At 45.3% G+C, this 22,242-nt stretch overlaps 1 protein-coding gene across 1 annotated transcript in view; it reads right to left on the minus strand.

The window, feature by feature from the left end:
- Positions 1-926: 926 nt before the first annotated feature.
- The window catches only part of VIL1 (villin 1), a 29,825-nt gene continuing 8,509 nt past the window's right edge, over positions 927-22,242 (minus strand). Inside the window, exons 3-21 of the mRNA XM_033161022.1 lie at positions 20,767-20,872; positions 19,851-19,925; positions 17,406-17,602; positions 15,201-15,309; positions 14,349-14,459; positions 13,458-13,660; positions 12,458-12,536; positions 11,958-12,056; positions 10,550-10,703; positions 9,331-9,431; positions 7,783-7,920; positions 7,286-7,444; positions 5,945-6,124; positions 5,618-5,763; positions 4,555-4,699; positions 3,831-4,019; positions 3,270-3,338; positions 2,304-2,441; positions 927-1,113 (exon numbers count right to left, since the gene is read on the minus strand). Of these exons, the coding sequence (XP_033016913.1) occupies positions 1,000-1,113; positions 2,304-2,441; positions 3,270-3,338; positions 3,831-4,019; positions 4,555-4,699; positions 5,618-5,763; positions 5,945-6,124; positions 7,286-7,444; positions 7,783-7,920; positions 9,331-9,431; positions 10,550-10,703; positions 11,958-12,056; positions 12,458-12,536; positions 13,458-13,660; positions 14,349-14,459; positions 15,201-15,309; positions 17,406-17,602; positions 19,851-19,925; positions 20,767-20,872 (2,512 nt within the window). The 3' untranslated portion in view covers positions 927-999. The remainder of the gene's footprint in view (positions 1,114-2,303; positions 2,442-3,269; positions 3,339-3,830; positions 4,020-4,554; positions 4,700-5,617; positions 5,764-5,944; positions 6,125-7,285; positions 7,445-7,782; positions 7,921-9,330; positions 9,432-10,549; positions 10,704-11,957; positions 12,057-12,457; positions 12,537-13,457; positions 13,661-14,348; positions 14,460-15,200; positions 15,310-17,405; positions 17,603-19,850; positions 19,926-20,766; positions 20,873-22,242) is intronic.

Consider the following 22,242-nt stretch of genomic DNA (forward strand, 5'->3'; position numbering starts at 1 on the left):
CAAATGCCTGAGGAAAATCCATCCTAGTTCTGCTTTTGTCCTGTAAGGTAAGGTGTGGTAAGTTGCTTCTCAAGTGGGGGCAGATCCTCATTTTGAAGACCTATGTATCTGCATTATAAAATGCGTATGGTAAGCCATATGGAATACTTTTCATTAAGGAAACTTCAGCCCGCTGTTCTACTCATTGCTTAAAGCCTGATAAATGGAAATAACTGCAGTTGCTAGTTCTGTTGTCGGCATTTTCATATGTGATTATTGAATAATGGGAATTTGGAGTCATGAATTTTCTGTAAAATTTATTTGAATTGCCTATGATTAGCCCTAGCCCGCTAAATGTGATCAAAAACCACACTTCTGTGTGAAGGCAAATTGGAATTCACTCTGCACTTCTGGATTCAGAGAAAAAACATGGAAAGTGGTGTGTATGTAAAGAAACAATTTTAAATTTTGTGGAAATGTAGTTGCATCAATTCCTGTTTCACAGGGGTGGGTTAGGGGGTCTCCCCCCTATAGTAGAATACTGGGGTTGCTAAAACAAAACTGCAGAAATTTGTCAACACTGAGAATATTTAATGTAGATCTTAGTGATGTCATTGCAGACATATTGGGGAATGTGGAAGTGCCAAATTTTATTCAGGAATTCAGAGGAGGCAAGATCAAAGGGGAAATGGAGTGATCAGCTACAGGACAGCCTGGTGTTGGTGACTCACTAGAATAAATCACTACCTTGTTTCATAGGTGGAGAAAGATGAGACTCAAGTGGGCAGGCACAAATTTTAAAGGCTCCTTTTTCCTGCCTGGGCTGCCTGGTTTTTCTAGTAACTCAGAATAAGACCACCTGTAGGGTTAATGAATAAAATCCCTTTTGTTGCTGCATATAATCCAGTGGCAGAAAATGCTTGTTTTTTCATTCTGGGACACTCCAATCAAACTTGGAATTCTTTTTATTTTAAGTAAAAATAACCACTTTGAGGCAATGGCAGCAGAAAGTTTACATTTTTAGAAAAGTCCTTTTTCCTTCTTGAGAGTCTGTTGCTTCCATTGAGGAAGGGCAGCAAAGTTTTGTCGGGACATTCCAAAGACAGCAAGAAAATCTTCATCTGATATGTAGTCCTATGGGATGGGGGGGGGGGGGAAGGGCAAGGATGAGAGAGCAAGTCCAATCATAAATGTAACACACTGTAGTGAAAACTTTATGTCCAGATTTCCTGTGAGTATTTGGGGGCACAGCCTGATAACACTTGGACAAGATGGCATGCTCAGAACAAGTCTAAGGAAACTGGAGATTGTTCTGTATTTTCCTCAAGTTGTTCTCGCTTTATGCTGGAGCAGAATGAACAAACAGTGGGAGGTATTCAGCTAACTTTTTACGCCAGTGCAAAAATGAGCACTGGCACAAATTTTCTTCCTCCTCCCACACCATCTCCAACTCAGCTCTGGAGGATCAGGGGAACCACCAAAACAGATTGGGGGGAACACATGGGGAAAAGAGGGGGAGAATGTTTCATCTCTCTCACACACAAATCCTTGTGCTGATGGTATCCCAGCCTTAACACTGTCTTGAATACAACCTAATATTAATTGGGGCAGATGGGGATGGCTGTGGAAAGGAACTGTGCATATCTAATACTCGTCTAGCCTTCAAATGCTTCAGCACACTAGCAAGCTTTTATTCCTACACCCATTAGATGTTCGTAGCCCTGATTTAGCATACACTAGCTTATTCTGTGTCTGGATTTGGTGATGGGAGCTTAAGCTGTGTCAAGATCTGTATACAGCTTCTTCCCTGTCTATTGGGCTAGCAAGGTTCCTACTAAAGGATGCTATGTTTGTAAGGGAAAGGCAGATTTTGTTGAAGCCTGCATTTCCAATATTGTATCACTATCGATGCTACACTGTCTGAATTTTTTTGCATAGGTTAGACAACACTAATTCTTGTTTCTAGGATTGTTTATATTCCCTTCATTTAGGGCCACTTTTTAGCCTCACATGAAAGTGGTGAAAGTCACTTGCTCAAAGCCATCTAGGGAGCTTTTGTAGTGAATAATAATAACAGAAACCAAACATGACAAAACTAGGTACCATATAGCATGTTGGACTAGGACCTGAGAAAATGGGGTTCAAGTGATGAAGCTCACTGGGTGAGCTTGGGACAGTCACCCTCATCCTCGCAACAACCCTGTGAGGTAGGTTAGACTAAAATAGGGGGGATAACACCACCACCTTGAGCTCTTTGGAGGAAAGGCAGGATATAAAAGCAATAAATAAACAGGAGAAATGTGAATGCAGCCCTGGGATCTCACCTCCTTCTTGCTGGGGTTTACATCGCTGGGTAGTTCCTCTGCAGACACATTCATCAATTTCTCCAGAGGGTAGGTAGACAGTGAGATACTACCCAAGGTTGTGTTGGCAGTGAAAACTGTTTTTGCATCGAGGATTTCCTGAAAGAGAAATTAGAAGGGGGAATCCCCAAAGCTCAAACGTGTCTTGTATCTATTTAAACAAGAGTTGAGGCAAGGCTTTTTTCCAGCACTGGCAGAATTCAGTTCCGGCACCTCTCAGGTGGGCTCCATTGCCGTTATGGGAGAACAAGGGAGGTGTTCATGGTGAGTTCCAACACCTCTTTTTCTAGAAAAATAGCACTGAGTTGAGGGAAGGTAAATTGGCATTGTAAGCTGAACTGTTTTAGATCAATAAATGCATTTGTTGATCTAAAATGCAGCATTATGGGTTCTAGTGCACTTTGTAAGAAATGAATTTGAAAATAACAATTCTAGCACCATCCAGAGGAATAAGAATTGTAGAGTTGGAAGGGACATTTTGGTCTGTTGCGGCAGAAACAGTCTAGTACACCATCACTTGTGCTCTTGTATTTAAGGTGCTGCAAGAAGGTCAATCACTACAACAGTGAGGGAAGTGGAGAGGGCATGTTGTGGGCAATGTTCTCTACAAGCAGTTAGCCTCATCCTTGAAGAGGAATGCAACTCTGTTGCTCCTCAGCTGTGATCATACTTAATATCCCTCTAAAGGGAAGTAAGTATTGCAGCCTTTTATACTGAAATAACATTTTTAAAAGGCCTTACATCCCCCAATCAGATAGCACAGGCATGAAAAGCTACGCAGCAGTTACTGCTATAAAATGAACTTAGGTCCTATTGTTCCCGGTTTTCTACAAATTGAATGGCAACTGTGCCACCTGCACTTGTATATGATCAAACACGTGTTCTCCCTGCTTTCTATCCCACTCTTGCCTCTTCAGTAATACTTACAGATGTGATCTGGCCAAGGTTGTCCTCATTTACAAGTTCAGCTTTTAACTCTTCATAGGATTTCTTCTCCTGCATGAAGATAGACCAAAAAAAACCCTGGGAGTACCAGACTACCCACACACACATGAACATTTTGATTTGACTGAAGGCTAGAGAGTTAAAATAGGATTCCTTAAAGAGATGTTTGCAGAATCTTAAGCCTGGTAATCTACCGGTATGTGCTCATCATCATTTGTGGATACAGACAGTCTGGATGTAGCTAGCTACACTTCATGTTGAAAGTTCATGAAAGCTAATTCTGATGAAAAGCTGTAGGTGGGGTGGCTAACGTGCTTCCCACCTGGCCAAAGGTCGAGGATGATGGCAGCTGTAATCAAACAACATCTGGAAGGTTAGAGGAGAGCTCTAACAAGGCAGATCAATTAGAGGGAAAGTAATGTTTCCTACACATTTCAAACAGATGTCTTTGAATTCATGTGGGATTAACCTTTGTTGCATGACGTCGTGCTCTCAGCTGCCTTTTGTTAGACCTGAAAGAATAAGGGCCACTAGGTCACTTACTGTCCCTTTGAGGGGGTCCCATGCTAGGAACCAGCCAGTGAATGTTGGGGGCTCATAGCCTTGCTTCAAAATCACAATGGGAGTGTCAAGGTCACGTCCACCAGGGTGAGTTCGCAGGTACTCCTGCACCGTTAAGGCTGCTGCCTCCTTCTCAGCCTCATTTGCATCTTTGCCGATCCAGAAGTAAACCTGGCCGGAGAAAAAGCTCTTATGAATGGAAGCGGACATGCAGCTCATGCCAATAGCTGGATCAAGGATCAAAAGGGAGAAAAGAGGTTCAGGGAATTCTGCCCTTGCATTTGTGTTTGCCTGCGTATATCTCTCAACCGTAGACTTAAAGCTTCTGTGGCAGAACAAAACCCCTAAACCTTAGGGAAGGAGATAGCTAACAAAGTTTCTAGAGGGGTAGTGGTCATATTAATTTCTTACCCCCAAAACAACAAAATTGTGGCACTTTAAAGGCTAACCAGTTGGTTAAGACAAGGTTTCGTGGACTATAGTCCACACCATCAGTTGCATGGAGTCTTAATATAGCGCAGATGAGAAGTGTGTGTGCGCGCGAACAAAGCAGCTGTAAAGAAATTCCAGCATGCAATATTGGTAATGAAAGTAAAATTCAATAGCATTATTAAGGGGGGGCATTCATCTGCCAATGTGCTTCATTGAGCAGCAAATGCTTCCTCTCCTTATTCATTCTTCACCCCCACCCCCACCTCAGACCCACCTGGTCCCAGGCATCCAGTAGGAACACATCATCTTCTTCCAAGTCATCTTGAGTAAAATTTGTGATCTCCGAGGCAAGGAAGCGCCCTGTCTTATTGGAGCACTGAAAGAGCCGAGGTGTGATGGCAATTGTTTCCTCCTGTAATCTGCACAAAAAGAGTGAGAGAGACAGGCCAGGTGGCAGGTCAGCTCCCTATTTACACACAAGCACATGGAGAAAAAGCCATATAGCCAGCTTTTCTACTAGGCTGCATCATATTGGAGCAATCTAGAGTAGAGAAGCAGCCAGAAAGGGTGTGCGAGGGTTTCATTTTCCCCTGAAACTCCTTGCCACTTGCCTCTAAAATAACAACCCTCTGCAAGTGGATTTGCAGGGAGGGAGAGGTGAAACTGACACTTGAGGTTTTATCGCACATGCCTTAAAAAGCCACCAGCGTTTTCCGATTTTAAGTGCAAATGGAGGTTGTGGCTTCTTCCATCCAATTCAGACTTTGGCATTGGGAGAGTAAGGATTGGCATGTAAGAGTGCATCACCTAGGCAGGACTGGCCCTGCCATTAGCCAGTGTAAAGTAGCTGTTTCAGGCAATGGAGGCTGGGAGAGAAAATTTAACTATGAACCCCCAAATTTGGAATCCTGTTCCAAACCTGTGGCAAAGGAATGCAGGTCTTTTACAGCAAACTCCCAGCATTTTGCAGCACGCCATAAACTGAGCAATTGATACATCAAACACAGGCTTCATGCTTTATATTAACTATGAATCCCAAATCGGTGCCAAACTGGTGCAGTTCTAGCCCCCCTGAGTGGAAGCCTCAGTAGCAGCTGTGCTGCCTTGTTGGTGGCCTGGGCTGGTTGGCTTACTTGCCTAGGGTCACCTCCCCACAGTATTCTGCAACCAGCATGACTGGAAAGGGCCCCTTGCCCAAGTGATTAGCTGTAAGGTAGTCAGCTGAGGCCATGCATTCTGGTACCCATGGTGCGCGCGCATGTTTTGCTCTGATGATGTGATGCAGGCAAACAGCACTGCCCCTGCAGAGCAGTACTTGCCCAGGTGCCGGATGTTACCTTTTGTTGTTGGCATATTGGGACTTCCCGCCTAGCGCAATCCAGAACTCCGCAGGCTCCTGTCCTTCTGCGATCACTGCTTTCTCGATCTTAGAGATCAGGTCAGCCACACTCCTGGCCATCTCCCTCTCATCCCCACTGCAACCCTGCAGGAAGGAAAACCAGACTGTGGTGTGGGGGTTGGGGGTGTGTGTGTCAGCCTTTCAATTAACTAAATTCCACTCCCTCTTCCAAAGCTGAGGATGTTTGTTCTGGATCACACTTGCTAGTGCCCTCAGCCTCCAAATCACCCACCCACTGTGCACTTTTCCCAGAAAGGACGCCTACCTTCCCATACCAGAGGTAGCAGCAACTCTGAGTCTTGAGGATAAAGACATCGTTGGAATTGAGGGAGGAGGCCCGGGGAGGCACCTCAAAGGCCTTGGTGCTGAACTCATTGGTCCCATGCACCTGGAAAAGGCGAATGGTGGGCACTGGAGCTGTGCTGCCAGCTCGGGAGGTACCACCCTAGGTGTAAGGAGGATGAAAAAAAGAAAAGAATTGAGACAGCTGTGAGAGTCCAGGCATCATTCTTGGGCTTGGATACTACAAGAGCATGAGAAATTATGCAAAATTTATGCACACTTTCTGAATGGGCGCTGTGTTGAGGAATTCCACAGCCTCTCAGCCATGCTTCTATAGAGCATGAGTATCACTGCACTCCAAAGCCCAGTGCATTGGTTATATCATCCCAAATAAAGGTCATAGGACTGCATGAAAGCAAGATCTACTTGTTAAGCCTCAACCCCCCCCCCCAGAGACATAAACTATTTTGTACAAGCTTTGTCCCATCCAACATTTCACCTTCCACTGCAGAACTATAGGAACTGGTCCCAAAAGGCCCCTTTCCTGACACAGGTGAGGTCAGGTCACTCTGACTGAAGCATTCTAGGTTCTCCTTTGCCTTGATAGCTTCCCATTCCACAGTAGCCTTTTCCGCCACTGGAACTTAAACCCGCTGCTCCTTCTCCTGTTCAGGGCATGGAACGAATGGGATATTTCCCCTCTCCCCTTTCTGAAATCTGATAGGAGGGTCACATCCGCTCAATATACAAAGTGCCGCCACCGAAGGAAAAGGGATGAGGAAGGGGTGGAGTGCTCAACCACAAACAGCTTATAAAGTGACAACAAGAATACAGTCTGTCATGAAACTCCCTTGAAGTGGTATAACTTCAGATTAGGAAGCTTTGAGACCTGAAGACATGTGAAGTGGGAAAGATGTGTTTTGATCTCCCAGTGGACTTTTAATATTATTATTTAAAGCCCCTCTGGGATCTCAGATTTTGATCGGAGCAGTGCTGCTGGTAGAGGAAGTGTTCACTTCTCTCTGATTTTCCTAGTCTAAATTGCTCCCCCATCCCCAAAACTATGATAATCTCCACTGGGAGAGGGGAAAATAAGGGAACCTGTATTGTGCCTATTATTCCCCCCCCCAAAAAAATACCTACTTGGATACAAAACCTAAATCCCCCTTAGAACTTTTGTTCTGATCAAAACTAGAGCTACCACCAGATACTCTAAAGTTCTCTTTGGTTTCCCTGTCTTGTATCTGTTTTGCTCCCCATTGTACAGCTGGGAAATGGAAAGGGAGACAATTTTAACCACCGAATCTGTCCCTCTTGTGCTCACCGAATACACCACCATGCGTCCCTTGAAGATGGCCATAAGATGAGCAGGCTCCTTGCCCATGGTCACTCGCACCTGCACAGGTTCACCATTATACTGTTGGTCCAAAATGACAGCCTGGTAAGCAGAGGCAGTGATCTCATCGGGGCTGGCGTGGCGACCCTAGAAAGCAGCAACAGAGTAGGCTGACTTAAAAGGCTGGGGTACAGTTCCGACTGTCCCTCGGCTACAATTCAATGGAGAGAGGACTTCAAAACTCGTGACTGTGTTGTGAGCAATGCAACGCAGCCTCCTACAGCAGAATCCAGTGGCATCTTTAGGGTCCTGAGAACTTCAGGTTCCTTTTGAAAGGCAAATTCCTAGTATTTGTTGTTGTTCTGAACATGCAAACGGTTTCTACTGCTCCTTGGTGGCATGTGGGAGGTCTTCTCTCTCCATCTCCTTGGCCTATACTCTGCTTCCTTTGCTGTAATCCCTCCTGCCCACCTCCACCTGCTCACCTGCCAAATGTAGATCATGTAGTGCATTTTACTGGAGACTAGATACTTGTAGAGGATAAGGTAGCAGTCGCCGCTGTAAAAATGACCAAGCCAGCGACCCTCCACTGGTACCAGTTCCAAGTCCTCAATTCGCCAGACCTGTCAAGGCAAGTGCAATATGAGCAACAGGGTAGCAGTAGACGTTCAATGGGTGGGCAGGGGTTGGTGGGTGGAAGTTTCCTCAGTATAGCCAGGAATATGGTGCTTGGCAAAGTTAGCTCGGTTAGCAGTTAGGTCCACCATTACTGGACACGGCAGATTCTGCGATAAAGAGTGAGATTTCCTGGGACAAAACAGCAGGGCAAATGGAAGTGTGAGCAAGCCCCTAGAGTAGTGATGTACATCTGAATTTCTCAACTGTGTACATTTGGGGTGATGGTGGAAGGAAATGTGGCACTGGATACAGAATTCAGCCTTCTAAGGATCTCAATTCTCATTTACAACACCACCAAGGCATCACTTTTCAAGTCCTTATGGCTATGGTGATATGCTTCAACTTTACTGTGTGATGCCTTGTGAAGTCCCAGAGAAAGAAGTAGTGCTGAAGATGGTCCTTAGTTCCCTCACGTTCCTGCTGATCTTGTCCTTACAGGGCCTGTGGTGAGCCCAGGGCAAAGACCTTCCTCAGCCTACAAACCTAAGGAGCACCAAAGCATACCCCACAGCCCTACCAAAGTTATAATTGAATGGTATTGAATTTATATCCCACCCTTCCTCTCAAAAGTGTCCAGGGCCTTATGTTATGTGGCATTCATGTTGCTCTTCCCCAACTAGCCAAGTCACTGGCACTGGATATAATTTTGCAACTTGTCCTTTCAGAATAGCAAATTTGGAGAGCTGTAACCAAGGAGATTTTCAGTCCTTTTGTTGCCACAGGTTCAAAAGGTGTGGCTAGTTTGGGGCTGGTCCTGCTAGATTTATTGCAGCTGCTCACCTTTAACTCCAGCTCTACTTTCATAGAAGAGTTTTGGATTTGATATCCCGCTTTTCACTACCCGAAGGAGTCTCAAAGCGGCTAACATTCTCCTTTCCCTTCCTCCCCCACAACAAACACTCTGTGAGGTGAGTGGGGCTGAGAGACTTCAAAGAAGTGTGACTAGCCCAAGGTCACCCAGCAGCTGCATGTGGAGGAGCAGAGACACGAACCCGGTTCCCCAGATTACGAGTCTACCGCTCTTAACCACTACACCACACTGGCTCTCTCATAATGATAGCATGGCAATTCATTTTGCATATTTGCAGAGCTGAGGCCAAGAGGAAGCCTTTGAGATAGAACTGTCTCTGCTCTTGTGTCTCACAACAGGTTATCCCACTAAACTCAAAGTCAAAAGGCGGTGGGGACTTGTGTGGGCTTGGTCCCTACCCAGGGCTTTTTTCCCCAGCCGAAACTCTCCTGAGCTCAGTTCCGGCACCTCTCAGGTGGGCACCGTTGCCATTACAAGAGAACAAGTGAAGAGCTCGTGGTGATTTTCGGCACCTCTTTTTCTAGAAAAATGGCACTGTCCTCACCTCTACTTCTCCAGAGCCGTCATCCACCATCTTGTGCAGGGCAGCCATCTCCGGCTTGGCGTGGAGAGTGGTGGCATCAAACTTCACCTGCTCTACTTTGGCTGTTGGGCACCCAGGGAAGAAAGTAAGTAGGTTTGGTCTTAACCAGCACATCTGCATTGAGGGACTGTGTGGCCCCAAGGATAGGCAATTATAAACTTTGATGGGATGGATGGAAACTGCATGTGTTACTCCTATAGGAAAGGGGCACCACCATGTATGGTTTCCACAGCAGAAAGCAGAGGATAGCAACCCACATGCTTACAAAACCCAGTGTTTCGGGTTCTCTTGTGAACTGCCCTGGGTTTGTCGGATGCAGGGCAGTATGCAAATTTTAACAACAACAGCAACAACGATGTTTCATTCTAAAGGTGTGTTTGTTCATATACCTGTACAACACAAACCCTCAGCAGCTCACGTCAAGGATGCTGCCAATATTAAGAAGGGGATTCACAATAAATGCTTCCTTCAACCCACATTCAAGGCCACAAGTACCCAGTGTGCTGCTCTCCCATCATTCCTAACCATTCCTGGCCATTAATCATGCACCTTGTGGATGACAGGAATTGGAATCCCACAGCTAGAGGGCACCATGTTGGTTACCACTGCACTAGACCTCCGTAGTGGGCTTGTGTGTGTGTGTGTGTGTGTGTGTGTGTGTGTGAACAAGAATGAGTCTGTCAGAACTTTAGCTCCAGAATTCCCTGAATGGTTTAACAACCAATTCCTCTTCCCAAAGGACTCTGGGAACTGCACTTCTGTGAGGGGCAGAGGGGTTGCATAAAAACAACTCTAAGCAGCCTTAATGAACTACAGTTCCGGGGATCCTCTGTGAAAAGCCATGACTCTTAAAATGGTATAGCAGTGTTTTTAAGGTATTGTGCAGATGTGGCCCATGTGAACTATGTACTTAAGTACATATTTAACTGTGGATTTTCAATTTTCTTTGCAAATTGAAACTGTGGGCTTTCAAATTTCTTTGCAAATTGATACGGAAACAGGAGAGAATGAACTGAGGAATGAACACAGAAACTGACACAGAACAGACTGATCTGTCTACTCACAGAAGAGACAAGCCGAAAACAACATTTTCCCCCATCCCTTCTTGTGGGGCCCATACCTGTCAGAAGCAGCCTCTAAACCATCAGCTTCACTAAGTTGATCAGGCTTCAGCACTTACCTATTTTCCCAACAGTGTTGGTCTTGCCAAAGCCAGTGCTTTGATGGGGGAGAGTCCATTTCTGAAAGAGCTGCCTAAAGACAGCAGATTCAGAACCGTCATTTTCAGTCTCCACGCTGGTGCTGGGTGGGTAGTTCTTTGCCTTGATGTAACCCTGAGATGACAAAGAGAAGACCAGAACAGAGCAACTTTCACAACAAGGTGAGGAAGGACTCTACAGAGACTTCATTAAACAGAGCATATTTGGAAGTATCCTAGACTATCACCTCAACAGGCCCAGTGTTATCTCTTTAACAACTGGGGCCTGCAGCAAAAAAATGGTATGTGTATTCCTCACCTACTATAACAGCAGTGCTCATGTACATGGTGCCAGCCAGCCAGCAATGCCCCCCATAGAACGCCCCATTCCATCCCTCTGCCACCAGTTTTCTTTTTCAACTAACACTCAACATTCTGTGGTTACTGAGCATGCCTGGTCCTCATTGGTCAGGTTTTTTTTGGGGGGGGTGTTGACCCTTACATTTTGTTGGTTTTTAAAGCTCTATTTTGTTGTATGGTAGCTTCCTCTTGTTTCTCATTAGCCCACTTTGGCTCTAGTCCTGTTGGCCCTCACCATCTGCTTTGGCTATTAGAGGGGCTAAAGATGGCTTTGGGTTCATCCAAGCTTTATGCTCTTACATTAACTTGGGCTAAAGAGGAAACAATATAGAACACAAACTAGCTTGAGCTTCTTTTGCACCCCTGATTTCTAGGATAGCAGATCCAATGCGAGATAGAATTGCTGCATTTTTAAATACTGTATATTCTTCAAATTGGAAAATGAAAGGTCAAAAAAAGGCATGAGTTTGCTTGTTTTTTTGAGAATGGTGTCCTGCTTAATAATATCCATTTACCGTAATTTATATGATTTATTGGGGCATTTGTCTGCATTGGTACGGTCATTTTTTTCTGTTGACGGAACATTAAACAAAGGACTGGTGGAAGAATTCCTTCCCAGAATTTGCTATCCAACACCACGATTTCACTTTGCTTCATTATAAGGGCTGTGATTAAATGATTTTTTTTTAAAGCCTGTAAAGTGTTTTTCCCCCCTGTTTTATATACTTGCTTGCCTGATACCCTCCTCAAGCCTATGAAATGGATGAGGCTAAAAGGAAAACAGGCAGGTAGGCAGAAGGTAATATCCTGGTCCAAAATCCAGACAGAGAATCTAAAAGAGTTGGTATCATTCATGTTAGTCAAGATCTGGAATCATGGAGCCAGAAATGGCTTTGATCCCTTGAAATGGCAGAAGAGAGAGTGGAGGCACTCTGTTCCAGTATCTCCAAGAAGTTCTGGCACATTGCAAAAGGTCCTTGCCCAGATATGAGACTGTATGGGCTCAGCTTTGTCTTATCCCCTCACTCACCAGGGCCCTTGTCATCGCTTGCCGCTTCTCCTCCTTGCTTGAATTCCTACCCTTCCACACAAAGATCTTCACACCACCTTGGTCCAAGATGAAGCAGTCCTGACAGGAGACAAAACAAGATCCAGTTGTTTCATTACAAAGAAGCTGTTTAGGCCAGTATAGCCGCCTTCAATTACCAGGCTCTCTCTTACAGCATAGGTGGGTAGCCAGTAATCCTCTATGTTGTTGATGGACTCCAGCTCCCATCAACCTCAGCCACCAGTGGGTCAGGGATGATGGGCATTGCAGTCTAGCAACATCTGGAAGGCCACAGTCTCATCATTTTAGACTCAGGCCATTCAGATTATAATTTTGGGGTTGGAATGGCAATAGGCAGAACGGCTACAGCTGTGTTAGATGACACTGGAATAATGTCTCCTCTAGTCTTCCCTTTCCTCCAACCCCCAACCTATGCTTTAAGCTTGTCATGGTGCAACCAATCGCCCAGGGATGAGTCTTACCTCATTCTTGAGGAGGTCTTGGGTGAGGGGCTGGATGGCAACTTCTTGGATAAGAAGGTTCCCTTCTATCTCAGAGACTCTGGGAGAGGAACAAGAGGGTAGTTCATGGGACCAGCTCTCCAAAGTGATGTTACTAGTCAACACTCTGGGATGAAGATCATGCAAAACAATAATGGTCTTAAAAGCTAAAAATCAGGATTGGGCCTATTCAACATATGAAACCTTGCAGAATTCAGTTTTCTAGAGAACCTCACAGCCAGTTCAGTTAACATAAAAGGGGGGGGTGGTGGAAATAACAAAATGATAAATTACTCTTGCTTCTTTTTTCTGTATTTCTCCTATGATATCTGAAGCAGAACTCCTGCATCTCACCTGCAGTGACATCACTGAACCCCAAATTGCCTCGGTGCATTCACACACTAATTTTAAAAAGGGAAGGAAGAGCCAGGAAACCAGGAGGATATTTTCTTACTTTCACGGTTACAAAGAAATATTTGAAAATGGGGGCAGTTTTGGCCAAAACAGCCTAAAAGCCAAGGTGTCCAACTATAGGGTCTCCTTCCCTTTTGAGATTTATCTCTAGTTTATTTCCTTTCCATCATAGTTCCAGGCTCCTGCCCTATTCCTGATCTCCCCACTGTCCTCCCTCATACATCCCTTCTGGATGCCTTTTGCCATCACAGTTCTTTCCAAATCATATTGAATCCGCAAGAAAAAACCCAAACATGACAAACAGAACTGTACTCATTAAAGAAGGTCACACAGGTGCTCTCAGGAGCAGCACTGATCCCAAGAACAGAATAAATGGGCAAAATGTTCAATATGGAACATTTGCTTTCTTGACCAGCGTATGTACTTCCATCAGAGGCTTTCTTTCCCACATTCCCCTGTTCCTGCTTCCATCAAAGAGATGTTTGCTCCTCTCTCCTGCAACTGTGCATCTTTCCACGCAACCTCTTTGCCTCACCATAGTCCCCACCACACACCAAATGTCACTCACTGGTAGAGCTTGAGAGAAGATTTCAGCTTCTGGTCCACCACAGCATCTGGGATGGCTGGCTGAATTTTCCTCTTCTCCCCCAGCACATACTCCATGATCTTCATGAGAATAGGAGATGCAGCTTCGTCCTCCCCATCCACCACACCTACCTGCGCTCGACCCCCACGCTCCCGGTCACGAATGTCCTTGGCTAGGGTCATCCCCTGCAGGAAACAGGTCACAACCACAAGCCAAGGTCAGGGGGTGGCAGGAGGAAGCCTGGATGGCATTAGAAGAATGAGAAAACCCACAAATAAGAGCATGGTGGGTGTGAACAAGAAACCCCATGCAGGATCAGGCCTAGTCCAGCATTCTAGTTTCACTTCAGCTATCACCCAATTAATTTATTTCCACTTTTGCCTTGGCCGACTCAGACACAGAACTTAACACCTTTAAGCACCTTGTAGTCATGAATTATTCCTGCCACCCTTCCCAGGAAGGCGAGATATACTAAAAAGAATGATGTCCGATGGCCATTTTAATACGCTGAATTTATGAATGGCTACATGGAACTATGAGTTGATCATCACACAGTGAATCCATCAATGTAATATAATCCCAAGGCTATTAGGAAGGCCATTCAGTGTCTTTAGCACGTTCCACCGCTGGGTTGTTATGTGATAAGTTGGTGGCTTCACTTGATCCTGATTCTCCCATTTCCTACCCAACCCATTTTTATTTTTATTTTGGTCAGGAAAACAACCCTCCTTTTCTTATAATAGAAATGTTACATTTGGATTTCAAATGTCAGAAGTCCCACCTAAGAAAGGACAGGCACCAAAATCCTCTTTCCTTGCACAACTCCCGTCTCCCCTGCTTCCCCACTTCCACCACCCATGGCAGACTTTGCACCTTCAGTCGCTCCAGGCGGTTGCTCTCTGGACCGTTCCATTGGATGATGAGCTTCCCCAGGTCTAGCAGAAACACATCGCCCAAGTTGAAACTGCTCCAACTCAGCTCCACCTTTGCAAGAGGGGGGGAAAAACAGCTGGTTGGAAAGCCTATGTGAGTTTACTGAAAGACAGTCATTACCTGGATTCTATCAGTCTGGGGACCTCACACAAGATGATCCCTGTTGGATCAGGCCAAAAACCACATCTAGTTCTCATTATGGCCAACCAGATGCCCATGGAAAATCTGGGAGCAGTGCAAGATTTATGCACAAGCTGTGTAAGCTACAGTTCAGGGCCTCAGATTACAAAGGGCCTCTAAATACAAATACAAAATTACATATTTATTTCATAGATAGATTGTTGGCTTGCAGTTTGTTGGTTTGTAAATATAAAAGTTATTTTCATTTCCACTGTCCCTTTTATTAAAAGAACACCTATAGTAATACAGGTGTCGAAACAGGATGGGCCACCCCTGCCAGCAGCTGGTATGCAGAAGCAAACCACCTCTGACAGTGGAAGTAGAAACATAGCCATTGTGGCTTCAGTAGCTACTGATGACCTCCACAAGCACATCATTAAAAGTGCATCTACTACACTGCTGCAACAAGAGGACAAAAGCACTGCAAAATGTTTAATTTTCATAAGATCTGAGTGTGCCTTCATGGGCTGCAACACTGTGATGAATCTTGTCTTCATGATCACCCACAAGTGTTCAAAGACCCCAGTGTCTAGATCTGACAGTTTTACCAGGAGCTAAGCTACCAGCCCTGGCCAGCCCTTTCCCAACGTTGCCAGCCCATCTTTGACCCACCTCTCCTGCCATCACATTCTTCTTGCCCTTGACGTGCAGCAGGCGTCGTACGTTGTATGTGTTGGTCTCCACGTGCTTCATGCCAGATGCCACTCCACCCTTCTTATAGCTGCAGAGGAGAGGCAGGGTCAGGGTCTGGACTGTGGAGGAGAGCACCAACATTCCCAAACAGCTAAGTCTTCAGCTGCATACACACCATGCATCTAAGGCACATATAAAGCACACAACATCCCCCAAGGAATCCTGGGAAGTGTAGGTCGTTATGGGTGCTGGGAATTGCAGCTCTGTGAGGGGTAAATTACAGCTCCCAGGATTCTTAGGGGATTCTTAGGGGGAAGCCATGTGCTTTAAATAGAGTGTGTGCATGCAGACCTCCCATAGAAGAAAGAGTTGACCTCTACCCAGTATGCCTCATAGAAGCATGGGGCAGAAAGGGGTGGGGGTGGGGGTGACCTGCTGCCTTCCACAGCCACTCTGCTTTAGTTTCTCCAGAGCCTCTGATGTTAAGAACATTATGTTGGCTACAACACACATTTCAGGCCCTTAAATGGACACACTTCTGTTCTATACAGTGGGGTGGAGGGCAACCTTCTGCTGAGAGTTATATTCCCCCAAGTGTAATCTGTTGGGGGGGCTGCATATCAGCAGTGGGCATAGCTGAAGCCAAATGTAGGTTGGGACACCCCCCATTTCACCCCTCTTTGCCACTCGCATGAAACTAGGACCGAGGACCTCAGGAAATTGGACTACAGGCTTCCAAGTTTCCTACTGCTGCTATAAGGTGTCAACTTTAGACAGTTTTTGTCCCCAAAGCAAAAGTCAAAATGATGCCCTTTGCTTTGGAACCCATTTTTATTTTATTTTATTTTATGTAGTCCTGGTTCAAACATAAGATGAGCCCCGCATATATTCAGGCTCCCATTCCTCTCCCCCACCCACCCCAGCTCTCCTTCACACGCAAGGGGGAAAAGATGGAAAGAATCAATTGTTGGTTTTGAACAAACCACAGTTTATGTCTGCAGTTGGGGCATGATGGTTTATTTGCACTGTGGTTAGTTCAAACAAACCTAGATCAGAAACTACAGTTAGATCTTCATTTGAGCTCCCCAGCAGTAAGAATAAATAACAGTTTTCCAAGTTTAGAATAACATGAAACTATGGCTTATTAAAAACCAAAAAAAGGAAGCTTTCATTAATCTCTTATATACAAGGAGCAGAGGACAACATACAAGGCCAAGTCTCACTGTGGTTCTTTTTTAATGCTAAACATGGAGTGGCAAATCTTTTTCAGCTGAAGTCTGAAGTTGGCCACCCCTCCAGTGACATGTGCCAGTGAGAAGTGTGGTCAAAGCACACTTACCACACACACACACACACACACACACACACACACACAAACCCACCATGCAAGCAGGGACATACATTTACATGCCCGGCAGAGGGGAAGAGACACAAAGACACACATATATTCAGGCAGGCAGGCAGGAAGGCAGGCAAATTTTCACAGCAGATGGGGGTCACATAAGCAGGCAATCCCACCCACACTTTCAAGTAGACAGTCACATACAATCCACAGAGGAAGGACAGGCAGGATTGCTAAACCATGGTTAGTGTTATGTTCTCTGAACCTGGCCATACAGACAGAGAAGAAAGGTAGTGCAATGGAACCCTCTCTGGAATCTGCCACTTTGATAAAACTACTTTGTAATAAGTACAGCACTGTTCCTGTCCCTATCTATTTTTGCTTTTGACCAGTTATCTCCAGTTCCTCCCAGCTGCCCCCTTTCCTCCAGCTGCTCACTTTAGGCAAATAGATTGCATTGTGTTGGGCTGCCCACAGCCAGGAATCATCAAAATCTGCTAGGCTTCATTCCCCAGCACTATCACTGAACTGGCTCTAAGCCCTGTCCCCTTGGCCCGTATGGCCCCACCCCACTAGTCCCCACCCAGATATCCAGATTTTTTATTTATTTCAAGAGTTGTCAAGTACCTATAGGAAATACCAGAAGGGCTGTTGTGTGTTTCTAAACACACAGTGGACATGTACCAGAGGAACCATTGCCAACTGAGACTACCTAGCACGTGTCTCTTAACACAGGCACAACTGTCAAATTTGAGTTGCATAAAAATGTAAAGTGGCTCAAGGAATAAGCAGCTGTAATTGCCTGGATCAGCCACCAGAAGGCAATAAGGAGCATTACATACATTAGCCCCTGTTTGAAGTAGCTCCGGAAGGCATCACTCTCGTAGCCCTGGACCTCACGATGCTGTACGGCTACTCCTCCCAGGTAGTCGTCCATCTGGGTAGTGTAGATGGCAGCTGAGCCCTGCTCATCCTGAGATGATGAATTGCCCAGCCAGAAGTGGATGTCGTAGGTGAAGTTGTTCCCAGTCTTATGTGTCTAGTTGGAAAATTGAAGCTGGTTAGCAGGCCCACCAAAATTCCAGAGACCTCTCTGTCCCAGGGCACTCAGTCAATGCCACAACGATGGGCATTTTGATTCACACACTCAGCTCTCCAAGTCCACCTACTAGAAAGGGACATTGACTCAGATCTCTACTCTCAAACACAAAAGGGTTTCCTCATGCATGGGCGGATCAGTATCATTATCCTAGCTCCGGATCTGTAAAAGCAATGGGGAAAGTGGCTAATTCTAAAACAAAAGCAAAAACATTAAGAAAAGTCACGCTGTGACATTTCAAGGCCAGAAAGCAAACAGAGGTCCTTGAGGATGGAGCTGTTCTGCTCTCTTAGAAACCTTGAAATGTTTATCCTCCTTCTATAACATAGATCACGCAGAGGAACAGGGTCCTTGCAAGGAGCTCTGCTTTGATCTACTCACTCAGCTCATTCATCTATCCATGCCTTATCCTCATATCCAAACCATATGCCATTACCCAGTTATCCATAATATGTGCAGTACAACGAGACTGGTGTTCACAAAAAGGCAGGGCATGAGAACAGAGAAGGGTTGGGAATGGGAGGGCAGGATGTGAAATACAGTACTGTATTATTTATTGTTTTATATCTACCCTACCTTTTGACCAAAGCCAGCTTTCAAGGCAGCTTCCAATACACAGAAATGCAAGAACAGCAATTAAAAAAAACATGAAAATAAGTGACTGTGTTAAAGCAGTTAATATAAAAACAGCTCTGAAATGAAGCAAACTTTAAAATAGATCAGTAAAAAAATAAAAAATACTTAGCATTTTATGTATCTCTTGAGAATGATGTACACTTTATCTTGTTATCCCTGAGCTGAGAAGGAGTGACGCTTAAGCCCACCTTATTATAAAGATAATGGCAGAATCGAACTGGCAATGTTTTGATTCAGAGCTCCGTGTCTTCTCTTACCTGCCACGCGACATCAGCTCTCAAAAGATATTTAAACCATTTGACTCTCCAAATAGGGTTGATGTAATAACTGGTCACGTTTCCTGCATTACCAGCTCTTTCATACCAGTATTAAGTCAATAAAGTGGGTAATTGTTTTAAAAATTCCAAACATGCCTTGCTTACACTAATAGGTGATGTTTGAGAGGGCAGCAAATCCATTGCAACATGATTACAGCAAACCCAGACATTTTTGGATGCACGAAGTGGCATGAATCAAGGGCAGCACAATACCTTTCGTGCCTAAGGCACCCCCTCCCCATTCTAGGTACAGGTGCTAATTGGACTGGCAACTGAATATGACTTCAACGCTGGTCAGGAGACAGTGTTAGGGGAATGGCCATGGGGATAGAGCACCTGCTTTGCCTGCAAAAGGTCACAGGTTCAACCCCTGCCATCTTCAAGCAGGGATGGGAAAGATCCCTTGTTTGAAACCCTGGAGAGCCACTGCCAGTCAACATCAACAATATTTAGCTAGAGATGGACCATTGGCCTGACTCAATATAAAGCAGCTTCCTATGTCTTCTAAGGCAGCAGACTACTGGTAGTTTAGAGGAGGCTAGGAAAGAACACATTGCTGTCCTCTTATCAGTGGCGGAGCTTCATGTTCCGGCATGGGGTGGGGGGTGGGGGTGGGTAGAGAGCAGGCGGGGACGGGGCTGGCGTGTGTCACGGGGGCGGGGTGCACCGCCCACAGGGACATGGTGGGGCAGGGGGCAGCTGCGATGGCACCCTACCGGGATCGCGCTGCCAGGGGCGATGTGCTCCCCCCACACTCCTCTTCCTCCGCCAGTGCCTCTTGCAGAAGAGAATGGTTAGTGAGGGTGGAGGGGGTTGCTGCTGCTGTTCCCCAGCATCTGCTGCCTGAGATGGTCACTTCACTTTGCCCAATGGTAGGGCCAGCCCTGGTCTGAAGGCACATAATGCGGTTCTAATGCTGAAGACAGCCCATCTCTAGGATCCGCTCCTGACTTCAAAACTTAGGTATTAATGTTGTTGCTGTTGTTGTTAAAATCTAAGTAATAGCAACTTAGTCCGGCCTTTAGGGCATAAGTTTGACAGGACTGGAATAAATTTATTCCTAGACACACATGACCTCTCCTTGAAGTATCCTCTTTTGACCTCATCATGCTCCTTGGTGCACCTCCCATACGTTACATGAGGCAAGTTCCAGCTTTTTTCTTGGGCTGAGCCTCGTCCTTTTCTCCAACTGTTTTGTCCCATCAAAGGCCTCCACCATTCTTAATTCCTCTTACCGAGAGAATGATATAAGCATCTCCTTCGTAGAAGTTCCCATATGTTTTTGGTGGAATAGGCACCATCTCCATATTCTGGAATGGAAGTGGGGATGGAATTAGCTGGAATTATATACTAAAGATCATCACATACCCTTGTGTTGTGTAAAGAGCATTCTTCCTGCCTTTATCTACATTTTAAAACATTTGTCCTGCCTTTCTTCAATAGTCTATTTTTTACCAAGTCCCATCACCTCAATCTTCTGAGGAAAGGCCATAGCTCAGGGCAGAACCACAGATGAAGAGAAACAATAATTATCAGGATCAAAAAAACAGGGGGGAAAGGGGGGGAATTAACCCTATCCTCCCCAGTTGCAGTCTTGATTAAAATCCATCATCCAAAGCTGCTATTTGCATTGGGAGGAAATCCCCCATTGGTGCCCAGCTGTAACACCTTCTTTTGCTCAGCTGGTGAAGGCTTCCCAGTGCTTACAGCAGCTTCTGGATCAGGGAGTATTTGGGACCATGGCTGTAAGTGAAAGGATTAACCCCCTCTCCCCATATGTGATCCTAATGTTGACCAGCCTCTCCCACAGCTGCTACTTCATGCACATCAATTGCATTTATATAATTAATATCAATCTAGTTTGGCCCTCATAATAGGAGATTCAATACAAGGACTCTGCACCACTGAGCTGGGAGTCTAGAGCAAGGCTAGGAAACATTTTGCAGCCACATTCCCTTCTCGCAGTTGTGGACAGGGCAAGAGACAAAACCTGGTCTACAGTGAATCCTGTTTCAGCTCCTCCTTTTCCTCCTTTGAAAGGCAGGAGATCCCAGGAGAAGGTGGAATTGTGGGAAGAGAGGAAATGCATACAGAGACAATGCTGGTCTCTTTCTCACCTTTATACTATCACATACCTAAACAAACGCTCACCTCAATTCTCCATATCTGGAGTCCGGGAGTGGTTTTGTTCAGAGTCCTGGTCACTTTGGCATTAAGTTCTGCTGACATGGTGATGGTAAGTGTTTTGTGGGGGGATCTGCCCTTAGGAATGGGAAAGTTCATTAGCAACACAGCCAGGTTACAAACAAACTATATAATACCAACCAATGTATAAAAAATGCAGAATAGTCTATGCTCCGTCCCCAAACTTCACATCACTACTCCCCACCCCATCCCCACATTAACATTGTTAAGAAAACCAGACTATTACTCCTTGCATTCATTCAGATCGCATTCCTGGAAGTATGCTAAAGGGGGGAAGTGTGAAGATGGTTCAAGCTGCTGTGGTTTAGGACTTTGCTCAACCTGAGCTGCTAGATAACTCCCAGATCTAATTTCTCCTCGCAAGAATTTAGAACGGAACTAACCAGTTGGTAGTTAGTTTAAAGGAAACTAGACATCTTAACTACCATGCAGATGAACTGAGATCTTGTGATGTCTGTGTCAAAAGCCCAAGGGCTTTGCTTAAATCAAACCAATTCAGCTCTTGCCAAAAGACTTGTTTTGGTAACAACGTTATTATTACCAAAAACATTGTTTGGGTTCACTCAAATGAAAGGTAAAGGTTTTTACAGCTGGTGGGAAATCAGCCTTAAACCTGTGTCTCCCGGATGAGTAATTATGTATGTACACACATGCTTTCAACATTGTCAAGGATTTCCTTTATTTCCTATTTCCAGAAGAGAGAGTGAGAGAACAAGTGGGTGTGTAGGTGTGGGAACAGAAACATTGGAAGTTATTGAGTAAGATAGTGGTTCTATCTAGCTCAGTATTGCCAACACTGACTAGAAGCAGCTCTCTGAGGTTTCAGACACGGAGATGGTGGAAACTGAGACTGGGCCCTTCCCCAAAGAGTATGTGAGAGAACAGTTGAGGGAGAGAGGGCATGAGCCCCAGCCCCCTTCATCCCCACAGTGGGTAGGATGGAGCCATGTGTCCTACTTTACACAGTAAAGGGTTATCATCTGAGGACAGTCAGGTCCAAGCCCAGTTTAAAGAGAAATAATCTCCAGAAGGGACAGCAGAGTTGGACCTTGAAGCTGCCCATCCAAAATGAGCACCTGGACAACAGACTGACTGAGCAGGCACACACAGGTCACCTGATCAAAGTCTTCTCCACTATGGTGAGATGTACTTTATTTCAATTTAAATTGTAGTGATGGTTTCTAAATTTGAATCTATGCACATGAATCAACCTATGCAAATCTTATGGAAATTGGTGCCCTGGGGAAATGATTTACTGTGCTTCAAACCTAAACCTGTCTCTCATAACAAAATACACTCCCAGCTCTCCAGCTCCTCTTCACTTGAGCTCTGTTGTGTTTCCCTAGTAAGCTAATTGGCTTTTAAGAGACGAAAAAGGCAGCAGTTGCTTTCCACAGACCAACTCAGGATATTAGGGAGTGC

This window comes from Lacerta agilis, chromosome 1, assembly GCF_009819535.1.
Source record: "Lacerta agilis isolate rLacAgi1 chromosome 1, rLacAgi1.pri, whole genome shotgun sequence".
Taxonomy (NCBI): domain Eukaryota; kingdom Metazoa; phylum Chordata; class Lepidosauria; order Squamata; family Lacertidae; genus Lacerta; species Lacerta agilis.